The 26,445-nt window shown below is 43.8% G+C and overlaps 1 protein-coding gene across 3 annotated transcripts in view; it reads left to right on the top strand.

The window, feature by feature from the left end:
* The window catches only part of phldb1b (pleckstrin homology-like domain, family B, member 1b), a 131,431-nt gene that overhangs the window by 95,980 nt on the left and 9,006 nt on the right, over window positions 1-26,445 (top strand). Inside the window, exons 8-21 of one of the 3 annotated variants that reach the window (XM_034097024.2) lie at window positions 280-417; window positions 1,244-1,381; window positions 3,740-3,868; window positions 6,397-6,552; window positions 7,431-7,541; window positions 7,663-7,752; window positions 8,820-8,954; window positions 10,585-10,689; window positions 11,650-11,811; window positions 12,871-13,011; window positions 16,866-16,982; window positions 17,539-17,641; window positions 21,951-22,263; window positions 23,294-23,384. In XM_034097024.2, the coding sequence (XP_033952915.1) occupies window positions 280-417; window positions 1,244-1,381; window positions 3,740-3,868; window positions 6,397-6,552; window positions 7,431-7,541; window positions 7,663-7,752; window positions 8,820-8,954; window positions 10,585-10,689; window positions 11,650-11,811; window positions 12,871-13,011; window positions 16,866-16,982; window positions 17,539-17,641; window positions 21,951-22,263; window positions 23,294-23,384 (1,929 nt within the window). The remainder of the gene's footprint in view (window positions 1-279; window positions 418-1,243; window positions 1,382-3,739; window positions 3,869-6,396; window positions 6,553-7,430; window positions 7,542-7,662; window positions 7,753-8,819; window positions 8,955-10,584; window positions 10,690-11,649; window positions 11,812-12,870; window positions 13,012-16,865; window positions 16,983-17,538; window positions 17,642-21,950; window positions 22,264-23,293; window positions 23,385-26,445) is intronic. The other 2 variants (XM_071205330.1, XM_034097025.2) reach the window with 2 other exon arrangements.

Below are 26,445 nucleotides of genomic sequence, written 5' to 3'. Positions count from 1 at the left end.
TACTTAGTCCATTCTGTATTCCTATTTATTGGCCTTTTAGACTGTTTGTGGAGGTCTGACAGATGAAGCCTTTCGTTACAGTGGCTCCTGCATGAACCTATCTATCGCCTCGTGTCTTTTTCCTCTCTTGCTGCTGCTGTTATATACGGGTTTTAGTGAATGCCATCTTCATTTGGCATTGCACTTTGCTGTAATGTGCCATTATCTGGTTTGAATGGGTTATAACTTCCAAACTTCTACCCACTGAAACCGCCCATCTCTCTCTCCCTTCCTCTGCAGCACGAGGACTCGTTGGGTTCGGGCCGCCTGGAGCTCGGTTACCTGGAAGACGAGCGCGTTCGCGTTCTCGCTCGGATCGATGAGCTGAAAAGCCGGTTTACGGAGCTGGAGCAACAACTCCAGGAGTCCAAACAAGAGGTACGACAGCTGACGGAAACAGATTGTTGTTTACCTCGGTGTGAACACAGGCTGCACTCAAGTGAAACACCTACATTGTAATCAACCTAAAACTTGTGTTCTCCACAGCGTCATTACACTGTGCCTCAGTTACTCTGTGGCGGCCTAAAACCTAAAGCTCAGGCTGATTCCATATTTGGCGGCTATATTTGTTTGACAGATAAAGATTTGACACAATCGGGCCACCGTATAGATTAGTTGTTAGATGTGGCTGCCCATATACTCGGTGTGCGAGTACCCGGGTTCAAATCATGCCTTGATGTCTAACCAGGCCACTTCACTGAAGGCACTGGCCGTCCGAACACATCTTACAAAAAGAAAATAAGATTTGACACAATTTATAAGAAGCTTTGGAAATCCAACACATAGTTAAGAGTAAACTAGTGGTTACCATCCCTTTTATGGGTATTGGGAGGTCCAATTTCAGATGCCTTTAACTTTGATGGAGTTAGTAAACAACTCCACCAAATAGATTGCTTTTCCTTTAAACTTCTCACATGGTTTAATTGTGATAAATGTTCAAATGATCCACTGCTTTGCCAAAATAGGAAAACAGATTTGTGAATCCGACCTTTTTATATAAAGTAGTTTGTAATAGCTCCACCTCTGTCAGCTAAAAAAGGACATGCTGCTCTCACCTTTATTCTTTATTATTATTAATCGGATGATATCATAATATTTTAGTCAGAAGGAACAGAACAGTACTTTAATACTTAGACAACATTTAGCTTCTAATACTTCTGTAATTGTACACACCGGTAACACTGAGTGCCCCCCCCCCCTCCAGGCGGAGATGGAGCGGGCCCTGCTGCAGGGCGAGAAGCAGGCGGAGCTGGACCAGATGGAGGCTGAAACTGACATCATCACCCAGCTGCAGCACAAGCTGGACGAGCTGGAGAGCGCCATCCGGAGGGAGAAGGACAAGGTACGGAGAGCAGTGGATGCACACAGCTCACATGTTAAATGCTGGATTTGAATCCGCCAATTACATTTCAAGTCTACTGGATTCAAATATCTGCCATTCTACATTCTTGGAAACCAGAAAACACACGTATACACTCTCTGCCTGTGCTCCTGCAGTCTCCTAAACCTCTCTGAACTCTGATGGTTTGTCACTTTTGGTGTCCGACACAATTCAGAATTCCTGTCTGGGTCGATCTATTCAATTCTTCACCTCAGGAATGCTTGGTACAGTCAACTCCAGCCGTATAAAGGGCTGGAAAAAGGATTGGATTGACCTTTTTGGGAATTGTTTTGCATGTTTTTGCTCCCTAGAAGTTTTCAAATTCCATCTTTGTTCTCCTTTGTTACTCTGCTAACTAACTGACCTCCAATAACCCTTAATCCTTTCTCTGCTTCTTCCTCACTCACAGTTACTGTCACACACTGTGCTCACCTGTTTCCTCCCGTCTGCATGACAGACCCTGCTGGTCAGGAAGCTGCCCTTTAAAGGCTGTTTGGGCTCTGTAGTGCACGGGTCCTGAAAGACACTGAGTAAAGTGTTCCAATAGTGGACAGATGAAACTCTACTAGCATGTTCTCTTTAGTGGTTTAAGGGGGGTTCTTCTTCTTTTTACATACAACTCACCACATTTGAACACAAGCAAGATAGACATCTGAAATTGTGTGTTTCTAGATTGTGTTATTGTACGATAGGGTACGTTGACATTTGTTTATACATCTAAGATAACAAGATATATATTCTGTGGGAAATGTTAAACTACATTTGACATAGAAACGTTGGGGAAGAACTGCTTAGACCTGCTGAAAGCTTCACCTGTTTACCCTCATCTCTGAAGACGAAAGAGAACTCTTGTCAGTCCTGGTAGTCCTTTTTACTTTACATCTCAATATGAACCTCGTATCCCAGAGCACAAAACTGAAACGTATGGAAGCCATGAGATGCAAACTGAGAAAAAAACTAAAATGTGTGATCCATTTACTGAGTCTAGACCAGAGTTCGCGTTAACCGAATATTTTCCGTCTATGGCGGATTTTCTTTAGCAAAAATCTGAAAGCCTTCCATCAATTTGACAGATTAGAACAAAGTCAGAACAGCGCCAACGTTTCCCCGCAGCGGGGCTCCGGTGTTATGCCGTGTTATGCATGCCCGCCCAAAAGGAAATTATACCGTTTCCAAACCTAACTTTGCCGTACAGATCATTGCAATGTCTGTGAGCATTTGCTCCCCCCCGGCAGAGTTGTGTACAGGCCGACGGGTAATAATGGATTTTGACGGAAATGTTACGATCCTGTCCGTCAAAACCTACTTTAACTCCAGCTTCTATGAGTATAGGCGTAGCCCTCTAAGGTTCGGGCCTCACTGGCTCCACGAATAGCTGAAGAAAAGCTGTTTGTGTCGGAGCAGATTGTCGGGCCTCCTTCCTATTTATACCGGAAGTGAGACCGAAGGTGGGGCCCACCTCGCAGATGGGCGTGGACTACAAGTGTTTCAGTGCTGCGCAGGGGATTACCCAATAGCGATAGCCTTAGAGGGCTACGCCTATACTCATAGAAGCTGGAGTTACAGTAGGTAACTTCAGATTGCACTTTAGTCTGTTGTGGCCAACACGAGTATTACAACAACAAAACACTTGATTAAATAATTGTCATAGGAAAAAAAATATGACTTGACAAAAAATAGTAAATTAAAATGATCCTTATTTTCAGCTGTCATAAACACAGGAGAGAAGTGTTTGGATCAGACTTAAAAAATGGATCATCAGAGCTTTTTTTCTCAGGGCTTCCATAGGATTAGCACCAAAGAGACGAGATGTTTCAGTTTAACTGCTTAGACAGAGTAACGACTGTCAGACATTGCATCGTTTACCACGTCATTTAAAAAATATTTTACGGCCAAGTAAATTATAGACCAACTTTTTTGTTCAACCTAATTGAGTTATAATTGTTAGAAAAGATATACAGTATGTTCTTTAAGGGCATGCAGAGCCTTTAATTGTCACTTTGACAGGGGACGTTTTAAGAAAGAAAAGCACTATACAATGTTATTGGAATTGTATATGAACACTTTGGAGAGTTGGAATGATATGTTCTGGCTATTTGAAGACCACATACAATTTGTGGATCCCAGACTGCTTACATCCTGACAAATCAGCACCTACTTCCTGTCCCCTGCCAAGCCCTTAAAATATGTCCCGACATGTCTGTTTGCTAACACCCTACAGCTTTGTATTTGCATGGCGTGATTTTTGAGCAGTGTGTCTCTCTTTCTCTCCCCCCTGTCCATCCATCCTGTGTGTGGGTGTGTGTTGTGTCTTTCTAGGAGAGGGCTAATGTTGAGGCCGAGCGCCGGGCCCTGCAGAGCCTCCAGGAGGGCTACGCTGAGTTGGAGAACCAGCTTCATAACTGTCCCGAGTCCCTGAGGGAACAGTTGCAGGAACAGCTCAAAAGGGTGGGTCACCAGTACAACAGAAGCACCTAGACCCCCCCCCCCCCCCCCCCACACACACACACACACACACACACACACACACACACACACACACACACACACACACACACACACACACACCTACATACCTAATAAATCAGCACAGATACCATCCCACCCAAAACCTTTTAGTGAGTAGCATAAAAAAACGTATTTTATGTCATAGATCAAAACGTTGAAATCTCATTAGCTTTGTGAGAATCTGTCGATAAACAAGTTCCAAAAACCATTGACTTAGAGATGAGGGAGACGGAGGTGGTGAAATAAGGCTGGTGAAATAAGGCTAAGTCATTTCCGGGCCTTAGGACTCTGAAATAATAATAGTAGGCAGGCAGGCAGGCAGGCAGACACCTACCGACACAAAGATACAAGAACCGTAAATCATGAGATCAAAGTTTATATTTTAGAAGTGGAAAAAACTAAAGAATCGTTGGGTGATGCATTGTGGGAGGTTATCCAAAAGCAGAATGTGATATCTATCATATGAAGGTATTATGTTATTTTGAAGGGATAATGGCGAGTTAACTACGGACAATCATGCAATTAATTGTGATTATATATTTTAACCAATGGGCTGCTGTATTGCTAACTGGGTTGAACTGACTCGATCCAGGGCTCATGTTCGAATCCGATCTGGGACCATTTGCTGGGTGTCTTCCCCTCCGTCGCCCCTTTTCAACCTCAGTCTCTTCAATTTAGGCCCGAGTGGCTCGACAAATCTTAAGAAAGAAAAAAACGATTGACAGCTCATTTAAAAAAATAAATAAAACCGTTAACACAGTTTGCCTGAAGCCCCACCCTCTCACTGCTCCTGTACGTATCTCTGCCTCAGAGCAGCATGTGTGTGCCAGGCCTCGGCACATGCCCTCACACATAGTGCTCCAGGCACCTTTAACCCTTCAGCAGGGGCCCACTACATATGGTTTACCACGTGTGTGTACACACACACACACACACACACACACACACACGCACACACACACACACACACACACACACACACACACACACACACACACGTGTACACACACACACACACACACACACACACACACACTCAGTGCTCCCTCACAGACGTGCTGTTGCCACGGGTGACAGTAATGTCCCCTCTGCCGCACCACACCTCCGTGCTACTGAGACCCTCAGGTCCACAGTAGCCCACTGACGGCTCCTGGGCCCCTCAGCTGCTGGTGATGCTTTTTGGTAAAATGTGCATCATGTGATGGCGTCGCTGCACCGCTTGTGTGAATCTGATCTGCACCCCCCCTCTGTCATTATGTGTATAACTGCTGACTAATCGATTAACATAGGCCCTGACTAGATCCATTCTGTGTCCCCCCCGCTCTCATCCTGTGACTCTCTTAAGTCAGTGAGTGCTGCTGTTTAAAAGAAATGATGGATCTTCTCTACCAGTTTTGTCCGTTTTTATTTGTATTGGGAAAAAGCTTTGAGAGTCCTGTTTGCAGATCATTATGATTAACAGGTGGGGATTTCTAAGAACATTGTAGGTTCAAAAGAATGTCGGGTAACCAAAACATTTTTTTTACCAGGTTCTAAACATTTATTTCTGCTGTCAAATTAGGCATTTTAACATGGAGATTATTTTGGCATTAATTTTTGTACGTGTTTGTTATCTCAGAGAAATAGTTTTTCCTTGTAAATCTGTGAGTTTTTCTGATAAATGTACAACTTTAATCTCAGGAATTCAAAGTTTTTTTGTCTCGTAGACCTTTAAGGTCTTGAGTTATTTCCTCTCCGACTCTGAAATATAATTTTTATTTTTGTATTCCTTTGTAGGTTTCAGGCCCAGTCTGCTACTACGTGTCATTCTTGGGTGCTAAATTGAAAACAGTTAAAAGCGTTAAATAACCTGAGCGTGACGTCACCGTCCCTTGCCTCCTGTGAACTACGGTCCATGTAGTCCCCACACACACCAGTGTCTGCGCTGCAGTAGAAGCATGTTCTTCATGAGCGGCTGCTTGACTAAGCACGGTGCTTGTAGTGTTCCCCAAAAAGAGCTTCAGCTATTCTGCAAAAGAAATGTAATCCCTGAGAGGCAAGTGAGAAATAAAAACTGGTGACCCTTAATTTATTTCTCTCCTTGGTATGTGACTTAAAAACAGGTGGGAAACAGGACATTGTGGTAATACTTATGTTGGCCACAAGAGGCAGATGAGAGCATAAATCAATTAAAACGAAATTATTATTAATTATAAATGATTTATCTTTAAAAAAAAAAAAAGTATCCTGGCAAATATGTTTTAATGGGAGAGAAAACAATTAAGCTCATACTTTGAAATAAATAATCACCAGAATTATTTATATCCTATTTGCTTCTCAGAGCTTCCAAAGAACAATTGAAAGTGAAAAAATACGTTTAGTTGTTCTTTAAGCAACGACGCTCTGAGCATAGTGGATGGCTTTTAAACTGAGCAGTGTGTTACGGAGAGTGTGTGTAACCACTGTTGTTGTGCCTGGGCCTCCATCAGGACGGAGATGCCTTGGAAACAGGAACCAAAAAGTTTGAGGACTTGGAGTTTCAGCAGCTGGAGAGAGAGAGCAGCCTGGAGGAGGAGAGAGAAACCATGAGTCAGCAGCTGCTGCAGGAGAGAGCCGAGTACCATCGCAGCGTGGCCAAGAGGAAGGTGAGGGAACTCCGGACAGGCTTCAGCACCTCAGTACATAATGCTTTGTACCGTATGCGTTTCTGTGTAGGAGTTGAAGCAAACAATGACACTGTAGACATTCTTATACCGAATTAACTAAATAATAGTAATGATCTCCATTTAGTTACATTTGTCCAATCAATGACGTTTTGTGGGGTTATTGTTTTTGTGTATTTATCACCATTAATCCTTTCATTTAGCCTATTTTTTACACTTCTATGGTCGTGGTTAGGTTGAAGAACAAACGAGAAATGTTCTTGAAAGATATTAGACTTGTATTAAAAGTAGTTGCACCCTTTCAACACAGAATACCCACAATACAATGCAACCAAATGTAATTAAACTAGCTGAAAGTAACACTGCTCCCATATGAATATACATATATTTAATGAAATTCAATAGAAAAGGGACCATTTGAAAAACAATGGATTCATCTTATTTAAAGATGCTACATTTATTGTATGAATATATATATTTTTGTATGTTTTAATTTATAATTCATATATATTGAATTAGTTAATATCATATTATATATATATTTATGATAATAATATTACAAATGATTAATGATTTAAAATAGATTTTAATGAACTATAAAGCTTTAAAAAAAGGTTATTTAGAATCCTGTGTAAAAAGAATACAGTGTCCACTCGCACACCAACATCTGGAGAGGTTGTTGTTTGTTTTCAATATTTCTTTTCAACAATACTATTATAACTTCCACCACAGACATCTGGCGTTTCCACACAGAGGTCTTAAAGTCAGACACATTGCAGTCAGGCATCCATGTATCCTGTCCTGCCACACTGTCACAGAGCAGCTTGCATTAATGATGTCTTTCTCTCCCCCCCCCCCAGGAGAAGGTGTCTGCCCTGGAGAGCCAGGCCAACCAGCTGGGCCTGCAGGCGTCTCAGGAGTGTGAGCGGCTGGCCAAAGACCGGACCCTCACCCTGCAAATGCTCCAAAAGGTACCAAGTAACACTCGCTCTATGAGTACATGGAATAAAAGCTCACCCTGAGTATTAAGTATTTAAGTACAGATTATTACCTGTGTTTTATCTTTCTAATTCTGATATGTGTGCCGAACAGGAGAAGGACAGGCTGTCCGCCCTGGAGAAGAGATACTACAGCCTGACGGGAGGAAAGCACTTCCCCAAGTCCTCCACTGCCATGAGAGAGGTACGACCACTCCCAGAAACACAAAGTCACCCTCCGTGCTCCCGGCCTGAAAACAGTGAGGACTGTTCAGGCCTCAGCTGATTCCATGCTCACCCCATGAAGCCCTTTAACTCTAAGTGTTGTAAAGGAGTGATCAGACTAATGGCAGGATTGTTTGTGCCCGTTTGTTTACAATGTGGAGTTGCCGATGATTATGTGGAGCAAACTAATCATTACATGGTCACCACATCACCGTCAGACATGTGCAACAGCTGGTGATTTAAAGGGTAACTCCTGTGTTTCCCAGCTATTATGTACCTGGACCCTGTTCATGAGCTAAGAGGGGCCTGTTTGGGGGTTTGGGGTTTTCCATTTCCTGTAGTGCAGTGTTTGCTGCATGTAAAGGGTCTGCAAACGCTACAATTCCAAAGTTGCTCTCCCACACGGTAAGCAGCGGGCCATCTCTTGGTTTGACAAGCTGCTGCTGCTGCTGCGAGAAATCTCCATACTTTTGGGATGAATAAGGTCTTATCTTATTTTATCTTAGCGTTTCACCAATCATAACGGGGCCGGCCAGCTAACCAATCAGAGCAGACTGGGCTCTGGTTTCAGACAGAGGGTGAAAAGAGGTGCTGCAGCACAGGCAGTATGAGGAAGATAAAGAGCTTTTTGAACATTAAAGCACGGAGACATGTCCCAGTCGAGGCACACAATACAAATATGAACCTAAAAATGAGCGTAATGAGCCCCTTTAAAAACTAACACATTTGGGCCACACTTTTGTGTACTGTGAATCTGAGAAACATTTTAAAGCAGGGTCCAGGCTTTCAAAAAAGCCAGTGTCGAGGGGTTGAAAGCTTCTTAACATCATTAATATTGTTGAAATGCAAAGTCAACGAATGCGACAGACATTCTTTCTGCTCAGTTGCAGATACATCGGCTGACAAATACAGAAGTTACCCTTTAACAGAGGAAGGGCAAACGGCAGAACCCGATTCACACAATCCTTCATTTATTGTGGCAGCAGAAGTTGTGTTGCATCAGTTTTCTGGAGGCATTAAAGGCTTATTCCTGCATTGTTGAAACAGGATGCGCTCCATGTCAGCGAGGCAGACCTGTTGTCGGAGGACGTCCACTCCTCCCGGCATTCCCTCTGTCGAGCCTCTGCTTCCTTCTTACACCCCCCCCCTCTCTGTCAGTTGTACCCCAGCAGCCCTACAGAGGTAACCAGACTAATGATCGCTGCATGAAGCCCCCCCGCTCCCCCCTCTGCTGTTTTGCTGTTTTTGTCCGGGTCACAGTTCCACTCTAATTGCACCGGTTTTCACTCGGGTCGCTTGTTTTTAGAGCAGCCAGCACAGCAGCTCTCAGTTTGAGTTGGGTCCGAGCCCAGGGATGTAGCAGAAGAAGCCTCAATTCCCATGCTTTTGGCACACAAATAACCATTGTTGAACAGGAGCAAACATTTATATTTGATAGAGGTTGTATATAGGGCTGTACCGAACGTTGTTTTCTTGAATGTTCAGTCATATTTTAAGATGTCATCACACTGAAAAAAATCATATTAAGCTATACATTTCAGTGCTATAGGATTAGATGCTTTGTCTGGGTCAAGGCGGAGGCTAAACCGTTTTTAAAAGCATTGACAATGTTGTTTTTGAAAGGCTAAAAGACAATAAATATAGATTAAATTAGAATATTTCCTTAAATAAAAACATGCCATGGATTAGGGCTGCTCAATTAATCGTATTTTAATCGCGATTACGATTATGGGTTGCAACGATTACGAAAACAACGTAATCGAAATAAAACGATTATTTTTTTATTATTATTACTTTTTTTTTTTTTTGGGTTTTTCAGTTGAATTATACTTAAAGTTCAGGGTAATCAACTGTTAAAAACATACTGTTCACGTTTTTTTTCTCCAATAAATGGATGTTTTCAAAGTAAATGAATAATCGTTTTTTAATAATCGTGATATCAATTATTGACCCAAATAATCGAGATTATGATTTTTGCCATAATCGAGCAGCCCTACCATGGATCTTGCAAATTAATACATCTATTCCTTTTTTCAACCCATTTTGTCTTTTGGACTTTCCACATTCATATGTCAGTTGTCCAGCGAGATAAACACGTCCATACAGTCACTCTCAGAGATGCAACGGGATGTTGAGATGCTTCACTTGTATGAGCAATGAAATTAAAAATGTATAAGTGTCTCCAATCTGAACACAAGAATGCACTCAAGATGATATATAGTGTCACAACACAAAGACTAACACATCCATTTTGGAATGAGCCAGACTAACTTTCTGTCACATGGGAACTAGAAACACTCAGACACTGCGACGTGAGAAGTGAAGAGCAGGAGTCACGAGAAACACTCTGAATTATTGGTGGAGCCAGAACATTAACTGTGCACGAATACCGGCATTCGTTCGGTTTAGAATATATAAAACGGTTATGAATGAAGCTTCAAACTATTCGGCACAGCCCTATTTAAATCTAACTTGTGAGGACTGGAGGTCGCAATTCTTATTGACACGACATCCCTGGTGGTCGGAACGGCAAACTGCAGTGTGAGAAGCACTTTGTGTTGCTTGGTGTGTTCCTGTTTGTCTGTCGCGCCACTTTTTAGTTGTAACAGCAGCACTTTAACAGTCGGGTTTGTTTCCCCCCAACACGTACGATTGGCTTGGTGTGTGCGTGTGTGTGTTCATGTCGAATGCACTTATTGTAAGTCGCTTTGGATAATGCAATGTAATGTATAAGCTGTAATACGCAGTGCGCTGTAGTGTTGTCCTCATGGCTTCTCCTCCTGTCTGACTGCTGTTGGCTATGGGTATTCAGGAGTACTTGAAGCTGTCCGATGTCCATAAGCTTTACGGCTGCCCTGAAGGCAGCACGCCCCCCCGCTCGCTTGCTGTAGACGCTGAGTCAGCTGGCCCCGGCGAGGTACCATCACTTCCTGTCTGTCCTTTTCCTGATTCCTCCCGTCTGTCTCTCTCCATCCTGCCGTTTCCATGTCACGTTGCTCCCTCTGCTGGTCAGCTGTTGGCTCTGCTCTCTGCTACATGTTGGAGCATCGTGGCCTCACTCTGCAGTGAGCACTCTTACCCGGACAAAGCTGCTCTTTTGTATAACCAACTGCCATTTGTATTTCATTTTGCATATATTTCATATTCAAATGGACAAAATAATAATTCAATTAATCAATAAAATATATAGTTATTATATTGGTATTTACCATAGGGACATTAGATCACATATTTATCACATTTTTATTACATTTAAAAATAGAAGTAAGAACAGGAATTTCAAGTCCAAGAAACTCCAATAAGGGTTTATTTTAAAATAAATACTTCTTCCACCGCTCATTATTCTTTTCTACAAAAGCATAGCTTTATACGTATATATTTGGAATTTCTAATAGACAAACAGAAGTTTCCAAAGACTACGTAAGAAGTCATGTGTATACCCATTTTCACATGTTCTGGATCAACATTCAGATCAACAGCAAACTATACTTTTGTATCATTTTATTCTGCATTTATCCAGTGACTGTCTCCAAAGTTTTGCTTTCAAATCTATTCTGTTTAAATGCACAAGAAGTCACGAAAGTATTCAAATTATAAAGTGATTTATGTGACTCAAGAGAACACACACGGTGATGGCAGCTTTATATTTGAATGATATGATCAGAGACCAGTTGGCTATATATACAGTATGTGGACTGCGTGAGTTTTCCTCCTGCTGCCTGTCCCGCTGACGTGTGTGTGTGTGTGTGTGTGTGTGTGTGTGTGTGTGTGTGTGTGTGTGTGTGTGTGTGTGTGTGTGTGTGTGTGTGTGTGTGTGTGTGTGTGTGTGTGTGTGTGTGTGTGTGGGTGTGGGTGTGTGTGGCCTCGCCTCTGGAAGGAGTATGTGACAGTGAGCCAGTTGAGTCAGATGTATGGGATGCCGCAGGTGGAGTCGTCCCCTACCTCCCCGCTTCGCCAGCCCCTGCAGTCTGGACCTGTAGACCCCGCCTTCTCCTGCCTCCCCTCTCCTCACAGCTCCTCCCTCTCTCTGTCTGTAGAGGTGTGTGCTTTCTTCCTTCCTTCCTTCGTTTATCCCTTCCTTCTTTTCTTTTTCCTTCATTCCATTCTTCCTTTGTTAGTTCGTTCCTTCCCTCTTTCTTTCCTTCCTTCCTTCGTTTATCACTTCCTTCCTTTCATTTTCCTTCCTTCCATTCTTCCTTTGTTCGTTCCTTCGTTCGTTCCCTCTTTCTTTCCTTCCTTCCTTCGTTTAGCACTTCCTTCCTTTCTTTTTCCTTCATTCCATTCTTCCTTTGTTCGTTCCTTCGTTCCCTCTGTCCTTCTTTCCTTATTTTCTTCCTTTTTTGGCTGCCTTTGTTTACCAGCTGTCACCAGTTCAACCAAAAAGTGTTGGGTTTGTTTCATTGTAATATTTAATAATATTAACCAGTTATGTATTCTTTATTTGTAGTAAAAAAAACACTAAATACTTAAAACCAGCTCAGAATTATTATGTTTATTGATTTGTGACACCTTTAAAGTCCCCATGCTCTGGCTTGAAGTTATAGTTTCACCTGATATATAATGAATAAATCCTTAAGTTCTTAATAGCATCTCCTCTTAAATGTGTGCATACATTCTGTTATTTCTCATTCTGGTATTTTGTACGGACTGTAAGCTGTTTAACATTTTCAGAACAATGGAAGGCAGTTTGTTCTTGTAACTGTAGTAAAAAACAACAACATCAGCGTTAATTGCAACTAGAAAACAAAGGTCTATTCTTATGCATTAAGATATTGTTAATTGTAATTCGCAGCACATGACTCCGAGGAACAAAGTAAAACATAAAATGAGATGAAAACTGAAATATCCCTATGAGTAACTGGGTCATTGCGCAGCGACATTACAGAAGAGATATGTTAAATAGGGATATGCAGCTGGAGGGTATAAAGCATAATGTTGCTGACAACATTAAAACATTGAAGATATTTAAGAATAATTTAATTAAAGCTTTTGAGGGTGTATCAAACAAATGTTCCTGTCCTCTTCCTGCTGTCTGTGAATGCTTTCTAATCTCTCTTCTTCTTTGTTTCCTCTGCGCTCGCTCTCTGCTCCTCTGCAGTACCGCTCTGAGAGCAGCAGGCCTCACCTGCCCAAGCTAGATTTAGAGCAGTGGTACCAGGAGCTGATGTCAGGCTCCCCTCAGCTCTGCCCCCCCCCTCTGCCAGCCAAGTCTCAGTCGGGACGCAGGCCTGTGCTGCAGGTACAGGGCCGCTCTTCTTTCTCCTCTTTACCCCCCATTCTTCAGCTGTTGTCTGTGCTGTTATTCCTCTGCCAACCTTCAGCTAGGGAATACAAGTCTGCATGTGTGTGAACAACGCTGCGTTCACATCGTATGGAAACGTCCGATACAACAACACTGAACACACTTTCTCCCGGATGATGTCGCTTTTTTAAACAAGGTTTGAATTGTGAATTCAAACAAAGCTAAATCACTATAGAACATCTTTGGTTAGAAAAATATATTTGTTCCGCTTAAAATAAATATATTTCTAATATTAACATTAACTTTGGTTTCCCACGGGACAAAAACAGAAGTCCTGTGTTTGTTTCAGCCATCATTCTTCCATAAGCACACTTCCACGGACTTTGATTAGAATCAGGATTAAAATATGTTATTCATTTCAGAGGGAAGTTACGTTTTGTGACAGTTGCACCATATTAGAATAAAATAAATACATATTTATATAGAAAAAGAGGTAAAATATGCCTAATTAAGTCCTTGTAGCTACTGGGACACAGTCCTCCACATCACAGGGACCCTCCAAAGACTCAGGCAAAGGCTAAGGCTAATGGTTAAGACGATGGCAAAGCGACGATGGCAAAGCTCACAATTAAAATCCTGTTGGCCCAAACAGTACGGAAGCCTTTTGACGGAAACGTCCCCCACAGTGCGGAAGCAATTGTTGGAAACACAGTTGTCAGATATATCCTGGTGCAGTACATTTTTCGTAAAGCACATTAAATGAACTCCAGATATTCCATCTGACTCCTAGCTAACGCCATTAGCTTGTCCATTTCATTAGCCAGTGATCTTACAATGTCCATGATGAGGACACAGCTTATATCTCCTTTTCTCCATAAATCGAGACCCAGCTCACTTCTTCCTTCGCTTTGGTTTACCTCTGCATCCTCTCTGTGTTCTTACAGATTTCAGTGGGCCGTACAGTATCTCTGTGGATATAGTGTGGATTGAAAGGCCATCATAGATCACTCTGTGAGCGGAGGGATAAGGTGAATGGGAACTGTCCCATGTAGTTTCAAAACCAGAAACAGAGTCCAGAAACATTTTCTATGATCTTTTAATTCCGGGATGCAATACATTTCCCTACAAATGTTATTGCAAATTCTGATGTATGTGAAGCCAACTTTGGAGACCAGGCTGCACACTGAAAAAGCCTCCTTGATGCCTCCAGAAAACTACGAGAAATAAAGTTCACCTCAGCTTTGATATAATAAAACAACCTTGTGAGGTATGAAGATGGTGTCTTCTTTTTATCCTGACAAATGAAAACAAACTCAGCGACACCGGGGCATGATGGGTGTTTTTGTTGTGACTGGCACTTTATCAGTGTTTGTTTTGGTGTTTAACATGAAGTCAGTTTATGTTTCGAAAAAGTCGAGACTAATCTCCTCCTACATTTATTCTGCTCATGGAACCTTCACTTATTGTTTTTTATTTATTTTAACATCGTCCATGTTCCATTACATTACATTGCATTTAGCTGACGCTTTCATCCAAAGCGACTTACAATAAGTGCGTTCGACCAACAAGATACCAACTTGAAGAAGACAGAATCATATAAGTACATCAGGCTTCATAGAGCCAAACATTTCAAGTGCTACTCAACTGGCTTTAGATAAGCCAGTCCTTTATTAGTATATAAGTGCTTTGTTAGTAATTGTATCACTCGAAGTGGAGTCGAAAGAGATGAGTTTTCAGTCTGCGCCGGAAGGTGTGTAAGCTATCTGCTGTCCTGATGTCAATGGGGAGCTCATTCCACCATTTTGGAGCCAGGATAGCAAACCGACGTGTTTTTGCTGATGGGAACTTGGGTACCCCTCGCAGCGAGGGTGCAGCGAGCTGTTTGGCTGATGCAGAGCAGAGTGCACGTGCTGGGGGTGTACAGTTTAACCATGTCCTGGATGTAGGAAGGGCCAGATCCATTCGCAGCATGGTACGCAAGTACCATTGTCTTGAAGTGGATTCCAGCAGTTACCGGAAGCCAGTGGAGGGAGCGGAGGAGCGGCGTGGTGTGGGAGAATTTAGGAAGGTTGAAGACCAGACGAGCCGCTGCATTCTGGATGAGCTGCAGAGGTCGGATGGCACATGCAGGTAGACCAGCCAGGAGGGAGTTGCAGTAGTCTAGGCGTGAGATGACGAGAGCCTGGACCAGAACCTGCGTCGCTTTCTGGGTCAGCTGGGGACGTATCCTCCTGATGTTGAAAAGCGTGTATCTGCAGCAGCGGGTTGTAGCAGCGATGTTTGCAGTGAAGGACAGGTTGTTATCTAGGATCACACCCAGATTCCTTGCAGTCTGGGTCGGGGAAACAACAGAGGTGCCGATGTTGATAGTCAGGTCAAGAGTGGGATACTCTTTTCCCAGAAGGAAAAGCAGTTCAGTCTTGTCAAGGTTGAGCTTGAGGTGATGAGCGGACATCCACCGAGAGATGTCAGCTAGACAAGCAGAGATGCGTGCGACGACCTGGGTCTCTGAGCGGGGAAAGGACAGAATTAATTGGGTGTCGTCAGCGTAGCAGTGGTATGAAAAACCATGCGGGCTAATGACAGATCCGAGCGAGTTTGTGTACAGGGTGAAGAGGAGGGGACCAAGAACAGAGCCCTGAGGGACCCCTGTAGTTAATTGACAAGGGTCGGACTCGGACCCTCTCCAAGTGACCCTGTAGGTACGGTCTTTGAGGTATGAGGTGAGGAGGGAAAGTGCAGAGCCTGAAACTCCAAGTTCTTGAAGAGTGCGAAGGAGGATCTGATGGTTCACCGTGTCGAATGCAGCATACAGGTCCAACAGGATGATGACAGAGGAGAGGGAGGCTGCTTTAGCAGTGTGCAGTTCCTCAGAGACAGCAAGGAGGGCAGTTTCTGTGGAGTGACCTGCCTTGAAACCAGACTGGTGCGGATCCAGAAGGTTGTTCTGATGGAGATAGCAGGAGAGTTGTCTAAAGACAGCGCGTTCAAGTGTTTTAGTCAGGAACGGGAGGAGGGAGACAGGCCTGTAGTTTATAACATCAGACGGGTTGAGAGTGGGTTTCTTTAGGAGAGGGTTTACTCTTGCCTCCTTGAGACTGTTTGGAAAGTGACCAGAAGTTAGAGAACTGTTGATGAGATGGGTGAGAAGGGGTAGAATATCAGGAGCGATAGTCTGAAGGAGGTTTGAGGGGATAGGGTCCAGACGATAGAGGTAATGAGGGTAAGAACCTCACTTGGAGAGAGAGGGGAAAAGGAGGTCAGTGTGTGGGTGAACGGAGGGTCTGGTGACCCAGCAGTGAGTCAGAAAAAGAAGGACGAATATCATCAACCTTTTTTTCAAAGTGGTTAACAAAGTCGCTTGACAGAAGGGAGGAGGGGGAAGGGGCTTTGGGGGGGTCCAAGAGGGTGGAGAAGATGGAAAATAGTTTTTTAGGATTGGAATAAGAAGATTGGATCTTATCTTGAAAGAAAGTGCTTTTTGCCTGAGAGATCGAAGCAGAGAAAGAGGAGAGGAGAGCCTGATAGGTTAGGAGGTCGTCACGGTGTTTGGATTTCCACCGTTTCCGCTCTGCTGCCCTAAGGATGGTTCTATTAGCACGCAGTGCGTCATTTAGCCAGGGAGCAGGAGGGGACTGACGAGCCTGCCGTGATGTTAGAGGACAGAGAGAGTCCAGAGAGGGTGAGAGAGGAGAGAGGAGAGTTTCTGCAGCAGAGTTTGGAGGCTCTCTCAGCATTTTGTTTCCCAGCAGATGCTTGCATGGTGTGGATTCCTCACGTTGTCTGTATCAATCAGGACTTCCTGAAATTGATCTCTCCTGCTCTGTGCTCCCCCCCCCCCCCCCCCTCAGGTGTTCCGCTCTAAGCTGGACAGTGATCCGGGTCTGTCTTTGCACCAGCCCAAACCCGGCTCGGTCCCCCCTCTGCAGCACGGAGCAGCAACGCTGGGACGCAACTCCAGCTCCAGGGTGAGCAGCGTCTTCCTGTCAAACACGTCTCCAACCTTTATTTTGTCTTTATTATCAGGGGCTTCACTCATATATTTTATTCTATACAGCATTCTACTGTGTGGAAGAATAGACCCCACTGGTATTATACTGTAGTTTTGTACGACAATATAATTACCCATGATACACATTGTTCACGTATTTATTTGTTTGTCACTCACATTTTATTCAATATTTCCTATTTAGTTCTCACCACTCATTTATGACTATTTTTATTGGTCTTCATTTTTGTATTTAATGTATAATTTATTGTTCTTTCTTTTTAGTGTCTCACTATAATTGTCAAATGTAATTGATTTGTATCTACAGAAATAATTTAATTTAAATCTGGACAGTAACACTATAAAAGGGACTCTTGGAATATAAATGGGAGATTTTCTGTCAATCCAAATAAAAATTAAAACCTCCTTAAATTCCCCTTAAACCTTGATAATTGTTGAAAGCAAATATTTGTTCAGTATTTATTTATTTAATGAATTAATTCTCAATATTCCACCTGCTCCCTCTGCCCCTGCAGAGCCCCCTGCTGGCAGCCAACAGCACCGGCAGTCTGCCCAGGAACCTGGCTGCCACCCTGCAGGACATCGAGATCAAGAGGCAGCTGGCTCTGCAGCAGAAAGGTAAAACCTCCTGAAGAATTCATCCTGCAGTGTCCATTAATCAACATGAATGATTCAGTCATAATTCCCTGCCTAACACTGTTTACTCATTTAAGGGGAAAGTATTTGTTGTGAGTAATTAGAGCAGGAATTAACTTAATGATCGCAATTCATCATTAGCACACATTGCCACCTACTGTATGATTGCCACGTACAACTCATTCACTTCAACAGGTTTCTTTTAATCATGCAAAATAATACTCATAACAAAATAGACACCATCATGCAGAGGTGGGGGACTCGAGTCACATGACTTGAGTCGCATATTTTTGGACCTGCTTGACTAACATTGATAAAAGACTTAACTTGACTTTGACTTGGTATTCATGACTTAAGACTTGACTTGACTTCAGACAGATGACTCGAAAGGACTTTATTTTTTTTAATTAAATATTTGCATTTGTTTTTGTATTGTATGGAGCCCCTAAAGGGCAATGAAAAAAAAAAAGATACTGATCTCGTTCGCATGAGAAAGTTACCGGAGCGCCAACCGTTTCATCGCAGACTGTTATGTTTATGTTGGGAAATGGCAGTGCATACATTATTTAGATATCACGCGTTACGGCTCAGAAGCCTCCCAGAAGTGTCTCGGCGCTGGGCTCCGCAAAAAATACGCGGCTGGTCTATTTTCGCCGCGAGGCGTTGCATACACTGTAGTGCCGGGCAGGAAGTGGACCGGTCAGAGCATCCAGTCAATCCCCAAAATAAACTAATTCTGCAGACCCTATCCCTCCGTAGCCTTTCAAGTAGGAGGAGAAATGCCAGCGTTCTCCTCCGGTTTACAGGCACTGTGTAAATTATATATATAGAATAATTATGATGATGAATGCATTTTTTTACCACTGAAATACAGCAACACATCTTTGATTCATGTCGTTTATAACTGGGATATTACAATTATTATTAACTTTGTCTGTACAAAGTAGCCTGTCCAGGAAATATGCCCAAATCAACCAAAACTGCGAGCCGGCAGGCAAGACGCTCCGCTTCTGAAACGCGCCCGGTGAGGTTTGACGCTGTAGGAGGTCGGAACAAAACCGCGGCACAGCCGTAACGCGGCGCAGACGGCGCCGGGGTAACTCCCACCTCTACTATCATGACATAATAAAAGAAAATAGAAAAATTCAAATGATCAGGATCCCTTTCGTAATTAATTACAATTAATATATTTAAAACCGACATGTGTATGACATAATAATATATATATATATTATTTAATGTTTTATTTAGTCCAAATCTTCACTAGAGGTTTTTTTCCCCCACTTTTCTTATTTGTAAGAGTATGTTGCAATTTTTTATAAATTCAAACATACGCTGTTCGAAGTCAACAAGCATTATGAAGGACAGTCTTTCCCACCCTCTATGTCGGGACCCAATGAGGATAGATACATTTTGTGTGTGTGTGTGTGTGTGGGTGTGTGTGTGTGCGCTTTAGTGTTGTTTAACCAGAGAAATGCAGTCACTAGGTCGGAAATCTGATGTGTGTGTGTGTGTGTGTGTGTGTGTGTGTGTGTGTGTGTGTGTGTGTGTGTGTGTGTGTGTGTGTGTGTGTGTGTGTGTGTGTGTGTGTGTGTGTGTGTGTGTGTGTGTGTGTGTGTGTGTGTCCAGGAGTCCTTATTTCTTCTGCTTTTCTTCTTTTTGTTCAGCAGGATTTAAACATACGTCTCAAACAAGGTCTGAAATGAACTGGATTTCTCTGTAGAGTGAAGTGAAGTTATTTAACTCACTCAAAGAGCTCCCCTATTGTTTACTTTACATGAAGCTAGGTTGCGTTTGAAGGGATAGTTGGGGTTTGTTTGTGGAACTTATCTATTGGCAGTGTATTTCTCTTAGTAGATGACAGGAGGACAAGTATTGGAGCTAAGCAATACACTAAGCCAAACCTTTTGTTTCTGGTAGCAGCAGCAGAACCAACCTAAAAAGAAAGCCCAACAAAAGAAATCAGATGAACTGTAGGCACCACTCTGCTTGGTTTCCATGTTGTACCTTCAGTCCATTTCTCCAAACTGCTGACCATCTCCTGTAGCCAACACACTGTTGATGGATCTAGTTAAAGCGTTCTTCAAACAATGTGAATCATCGCTTTAAGCTACCAGGGGGCTAATGAACCTACTAGACAGACAGAGGAGAGGCAGAGCATTATACAGCAGACAGCCTGGCAGACAGCCAATCAGGAGGCAGCTTCAACAGACCAAAGACTGTATGTACCTTAACAATTCAAGACCTATCTAAAACTAAAGCCGGTCTGGCAGGTTACTCTTATTGATTTCTCCTTCAAAGGTAACATTTACCAGAACTTGACACTTGGCAGCTGTTCATTTCAGACCCCGTCTTCATCCACGTCTCTTCTTCATCTCTGGTGTGTCGTTAACTCTTTCCCAGCGAACATGTCTTTTCATCTTTTTTTTTGGGTCGGTTACATCGAAGCAGGCTTTCGTCTCCCATCCATTTTCTATGAATGTTCCTGCTGCTGGAGAATAAATCTTGCATGTTCAGCGTTCAGTGAGCTCCTCCTTTTTGAGATATCGACCTGGACACTTCTCTCCAGATGTGAGAGCTTATTAGACGGTGCACAGCAGCTTGGAGCTGAGATGGGAGAAGTTGGATGGATTCTGAACTTTATGGTGAAGGGCTTAATGGGTTTTCTTGCAATCATCCTTAAGCTTGGTTACGACAGTGCATTAGGGCCATTGTGGGAAGAAAACAAACGATTAAGAAGCCATGGAACGAGGGTCATATCCGAGAAAAACTGTACCGTACTTTTCGGACTATAAGCCGTGACTTTTTTCCCCATTTTCTTTGTACAGCTAACGGCCACTAGGGAACCTCCTACATCTATGGATTTTACAGGTAAAATTAACCACCTTTAACGCTATGGGCTCTATGACCGGTCCGCGCCCGCCACCTTTAAGCGGCGGGCTCCAGCAGGAAAAGCTGGAGGCCGGAAAAGAGTGAGACAGGTAGCGCGCCAAAGTAAAAGTGGAACCGAGAGACAGAACGAGAGCAAGACAGACGGACAATTTAGCTGCTGCGGCTTATATGCAGGTGCGCTTTATAGTCCGAAAAGTACTGCAATTAATAATTATCTAGTTATTTTACTAGATAAAACCTGAATAAATTGTGATTCGTTTTTTCTAAAGGAACCACATGACGTAAAAATCATCCTACAGTGGATGACGTTATCGAACACTTTGCAATCAGATAATAAGGGAACGTTTTTTGTCCAGAACCTACGGTGGCTGACGGGTGCGAATGCGCTTCAACCGCCCAAAACACTTCCATCAGCAGAAATGCTCTGCAGCTTCGGAAACGATCCAAATATAAAAACAGAAATATGTCAAAACACACTGGTCATACAAAAACACATTTGTGTTTTTATATTTGCATAGTTTCTGAAGCTGCAGCGCGTTTCTGCCGATGGAAGTCATTTGGGCCGTTGTAGTGCGTTTGCACCTGTCGGCCACCATATTACCATAAGCATCCAGACTTTGAAGACACATTGCTGTAAATCGGTCGATTTATAAGAACCTGACTTAAAGGACTTAAAGGAGGAAGGATATCCCCATGTTCATATTGCTGAAGTGAAGCCATCTGGTCCCTTGACAACCAAAATATGCACGGTTTTTCTCAAAGAATATTTGTTTTGTTTTTTACAATATGTGTTGGGCCACCAGTGACAGAGGGGGTGACACGCATCAAATAGTCCCAGACTGGATTGGAACCCTAGTCCTCCGCATAAAGGCCTAGAATATATATATGTTTAATACATTTATTAAAATGTTCTCCTGAATTAAATGTACCATTTTATTTTCAGAGAAATGTCCTCTTATTTTCCCTGATTGTTTTCTCTCAATCTCTTGATCTTTTTCTCAGATTATGACCCCTGACCCCTGACACAATAATGTATGTATTTGTTTAACTTACAATGGCCATCGTACTCGTGTTACTGAGGGAGAACATCGTTGTATCTTTGGTGCTTAGGGGAGGCGTGTGGCGCAGTGGGTTAGTGCGTAGGTGTTCGGATCAGGGGGGCACAGGTTCAAACCCCACTGCAGTCAGCATGTCGTTGTGTCCCTGGGACACTTCACCCCAAGTTGCTCCCGTGGGGATTGCCCACAGTGTTGAATATGTAAATCGCTTTGGATAAAAGCGTCTAACAAGTGATGTAATGCAGTCTGTGGGTGGTGCTGGTGACGGTTCTTCAGGATTTAGATATTCCATCTTCCGCTTCATTTTAAAGTCAGAACTTTCCCTGATCATCCCCCCCCAGGTCAGCAGGTGATCGATGAGCAGCGGCGGCGCCTGGCGGAGCTGAAGCAGCGTGCGGCGGTGGAGGCTCAGTGCCAGTGGGAGGCGCTGCACGGCTCTCAGTCCCACCTCATGATCTCGCCCTCCTACTCCCCCATCATGTCGTACAGCCACGGAGGCGCCCCCCCCCTGGTGCACCACTCCATCCTGCACCACCACCCCCCCTCAGCCGGGGAGCAGCCCTACGACACCCTGAGCCTGGAGAGCTCCGACAGCATGGACACCAGCATCTCCACCGGCAACAACTCGGCCTGCTCGCCTGACAACATGTCCAGGTACACAGGCAGATCGCCTAAATAATGTTAACAAGCCTGAGATTATTGAAATGATCTCCCAATGAAAGCTAGGACTAAATACGACTTTTCTTTCGAAGACTATAGCTGCATTCATATGATACGTAATTTTCGCAAGGTTGGGCGCAGAGTTTCATCTAAAACAACTAGTTCAGTTTGGTTCCGTCCGTTACTAGCTTGTGCGCTACATGCATCCTTAATCTGATTGGTTGTGCTTTGAAATGTGAGCGGTAAACAAGGCCATAGTTGAAGTGTTTTAAATAATGTTAGCGCAGCACTCGATTTGGCGATCGTCAGCAGTGCTGCACCGTCCCTCCATAGAGACAGACCGGGGAATGTCAGCGCAGAGCCGTTTAAGATGAGGCGTTGATGAGACGGCACCGACATCATGGAACACTTACCGCGACGATATCGACATGGAATATTGTTTACAAAAAAGGATAAACTAATATCAAGGAGTGGAACCGCATTCTGTGCCATGGAAACCGCATACGGGCCGCAATCTCTAACCACTGAGCTATCCGGCGTCCAACATTCCTCTACTTATTGACAAAAAGGAAGAGACACATTGAACAGACTATTACAATGTGTCTCCACATTCCTGAAGTTTAAGATAACAATGGCGAGAGAGCTTTGGAAAGCAAAAGCAGGTTTTAAAAGAAAGAAATGAAAAGGTTTAATACATCCATTGACGAAAACAGTTTTTATGAACTTAACTAATTAGATAGTTAGGGTTTTATTAAAGTAGATTAAAATGCCAAGACTTTAAGTTAGCTAAAGTCACTTTGTGGCTCTCTGGGATTTAAATTACAATGTTGATTTTTTAGAAGAAATAGTTCACAATACTGCCTATACAGGATACAGCTTTGCCCTGCAGTTTGAACCCCATCTTATATTAAACTGATTTGATATGAAATGATGTCCGATGTAGAAGTCAGGATATGAAATGTGGAGTCAGGTGGAGGTTGTGTGGAGGTTGTGTGCTAACCCTGTGCTGCTGCGTTTGATTCAGCTTCGGGGGAGTGGACACGCTGAAGATCGAGGAGATGGAGAAAATGCTGAAGGAGGCGCATCTGGAGAAAGCCAGACTTATCGAATCGCGGGTAAGACTGGATAATAGAGTTACTGCGAGAGTATGGACTATCCAGAATCCATACGGAGAGATTGATGAGAGTTCTGACTGTGTTTCTGTCACTAGCTCTCACTGATCTCGATTTTTGATAAAAAAAAGCTTCTGGGGAGCAACTCCAGGCTTTCATTCAGATGTATTGGCCTCCATGTTTCAAAGGTCTTCCTCTCTTTGTGTCCTGATGAAGACGAGGAGACTGAAATAAAAATATCTTCTCTGCTCTGAAGCTTCTCCTGTCACTGAGCAGCCTTTGCTTCACTCGTCCTTTATAAATAATACACTCATTGTGTCAGGTTCTTTGGGGTTTGTGGCCTTTTTCCAAAGTGTGCCTGAACCGCTAAGGCTGGAGGACGACATGGGACACATCGATTTGTTTCTTCGTCTTTATTTGAAGTCCTTGAAACCTATGGAGACAGACGGGTCATTATCTGGAACGTTCAGGTTGAAAACAAAAGGTGTCTCTAACGCGGCGCACACCCTTTCCTGAGGTGGCTTTACGGAACATATCAAAGCGGCCCGAATAATATCCGCCTTTTATCTGAGGAATAAGATGATCTGTATACGCTTATTGGGATTACAACAGCTAAGAATCTGACATCTCGGTATGTACAAGTCATTCATTATATATATGTTTTCATAATTTCTGTTGCAAATGTTGCACCATAAGTTCTCTTTTTATTACTCATTAAATTATTATCCTTAAAACAGTTGCTTTTCAAATAAGAAAACGTGTTTAATTACAATTCTATAATAAGCTTTAGTGTGTACCCCCCCCACCTCACCGCACGATCCCAAACAAATACATAATACACATTAAGAATACATAATAATACAACCTTTTTTAACGACAGTTGTGGTAATAATTGATCAAGAATTAAACTAATAATGACATAAGAAATATAAATAATTATTATAAAATAATATAACTGTAAGGGAAACTTCTGTTGCAATGGAAAGGACTCGGAGAGACTCGGGAGGAGCAAGAGTTCTGAAGGTCAAACACTGGGATCTATTGAGAGACCACACAGCATAGTCACACTTGCATGTGGGCAACCTAGCAACCTCTGAAGACATGAGACACAATGCATGGTCTGGATATCCATAAGGTGTGGCCTATCTTCCCGCCTCTGGTAATCAATACCAGACCCTGGAACAAAAACAGTTTGTATGGCAACTTCTCATGTGCCCAAACCCCTCCCCCACAGGAAAGGCAAAGGACCTTTTGACCTGTGTCTTCCTGAGAAGTTACTTGCAGGAGAAATGTAAGAAAGACTGAGAATCTTAAAAACACAAAGAGATGTCATTAAAATATTCTCTGACAATAACTACGTCAAAATTGGCTTAGGAAATACCTCTGTGGGTTTAGTTTATTTGACTTTCCTCCTCCATCTCACATCAAACAGCTGGATGTAACCCTTTGATTTATTTTTTACGAGTTCACTTTGAACTATTTATAAAGTAAGTAAAGCTGATTTAATCCATGATGTCACTCCTTTGACTCAGATCAGTTTGCCTTGATGGACCATACTAACTATTACTAACTCCTCTCATACACGGATAGATAATGAATCTGTAAACATGTTTAGAATAGTAGTTACTTCAAAGGGGTGCAGGTCGATGAGGGAGGGGTACATGTTGCAGGTCGATGAGGGAGGGGTACATGTTGCAGGTCGATGAGGGAGGGGTACATGTTGCAGGTCGATGAGGGAGGGGTACATGTTGCAGGTCGATGAGGGAGGGGTACATGTTGCAGGTCGATGAGGGAGGGGTACATGTTGCAGGTCGATGAGGGAGGGGTACATGCTGCAGGTCGATGAGGGAGGGGTACATGTTGCAGGTCGATGAGGGAGGGGTACATGTTGCAGGTCGATGAGGGAGGGGTACATGTTGCAGGTCGATGAGGGAGGGGTACATGCTGCAGGTCGATGAGGGAGGGGTACATGTTGCAGGTCGATGTGGGAGGGGTACATGCTGCAGGTCGATGAGGGAGGGGTACATGTTGCAGGTCGATGAGGGGGAGGTACATGTTGCAGGTCGATGAGGGGGAGGTACATGTTGCAGGTCGATGAGGGAGGGGTACATGTTGCAGGTCGATGTGGGAGGGGTACATGTTGCAGGTCGATGAGGGAGGGGTACATGTTGCAGGTCGATGAGGGAGGGGTACATGTTGCAGGTCGATGTGGGAGGGGTACATGTTGCAGGTCGATGAGGGGGAGGTACATGTTGCAGGTCGATGAGGGAGGGGTACATGTTGCAGGTCGATGTGGGAGGGGTACATGTTGCAGGTCGATGAGGGAGGGGTACATGTTGCAGGTCGATGAGGGAGGGGTACATGTTGCAGGTCGATGAGGGAGGGGTACATGCTGCAGGTCGATGAGGGAGGGGTACATGTTGCAGGTCGATGAGGGGGAGGTACATGTTGCAGGTCGATGAGGGAGGGGTACATGTTGCAGGTCGATGAGGGAGGGGTACATGTTGCAGGTCGATGAGGGAGGGGTACATGCTGCAGGTCGATGAGGGAGGGGTACATGTTGCAGGTCGATGAGGGGGAGGTACATGTTGCAGGTCGATGAGAGAGGGGTACATGTTGCAGGTCGATGAGGGAGGGGTACATGTTGCAGGTCGATGAGGGAGGGGTACATGTTGCAGGTCGATGTGGGAGGGGTACATGTTGCAGGTCGATGAGGGAGGGGTACATGTTGCAGGTCGATGAGGGAGGGGTCCATGTTGCAGGTCGATGAGGGAGGGGTACATGTTGCAGGTCGATGTGGGAGGGGTACATGTTGCAGGTCGATGAGGGAGGGGTACATGTTGCAGGTCGATGAGGGAGGGGTACATGTTGCAGGTCGATGAGGGAGGGGTACATGTTGCAGGTCGATGTGGGAGGGGTACATGTTGCAGGTCGATGAGGGAGGGGTACATGTTGCAGGTCGATGAGGGAGGGGTACATGTTGCAGGTCGATGAGGGAGGGGTACATGTTGCAGGTCGATGTGGGAGGGGTACATGTTGCAGGTCGATGAGGGAGGGGTACATG

The sequence above is a fragment of the Pseudochaenichthys georgianus genome, chromosome 13 (genome assembly GCF_902827115.2).
Source record: "Pseudochaenichthys georgianus chromosome 13, fPseGeo1.2, whole genome shotgun sequence".
NCBI lineage: Eukaryota > Metazoa > Chordata > Actinopteri > Perciformes > Channichthyidae > Pseudochaenichthys > Pseudochaenichthys georgianus.
Note: the sequence above shows the minus strand (reverse complement) of the source record. Positions and strands in the feature narration are given on the sequence as shown.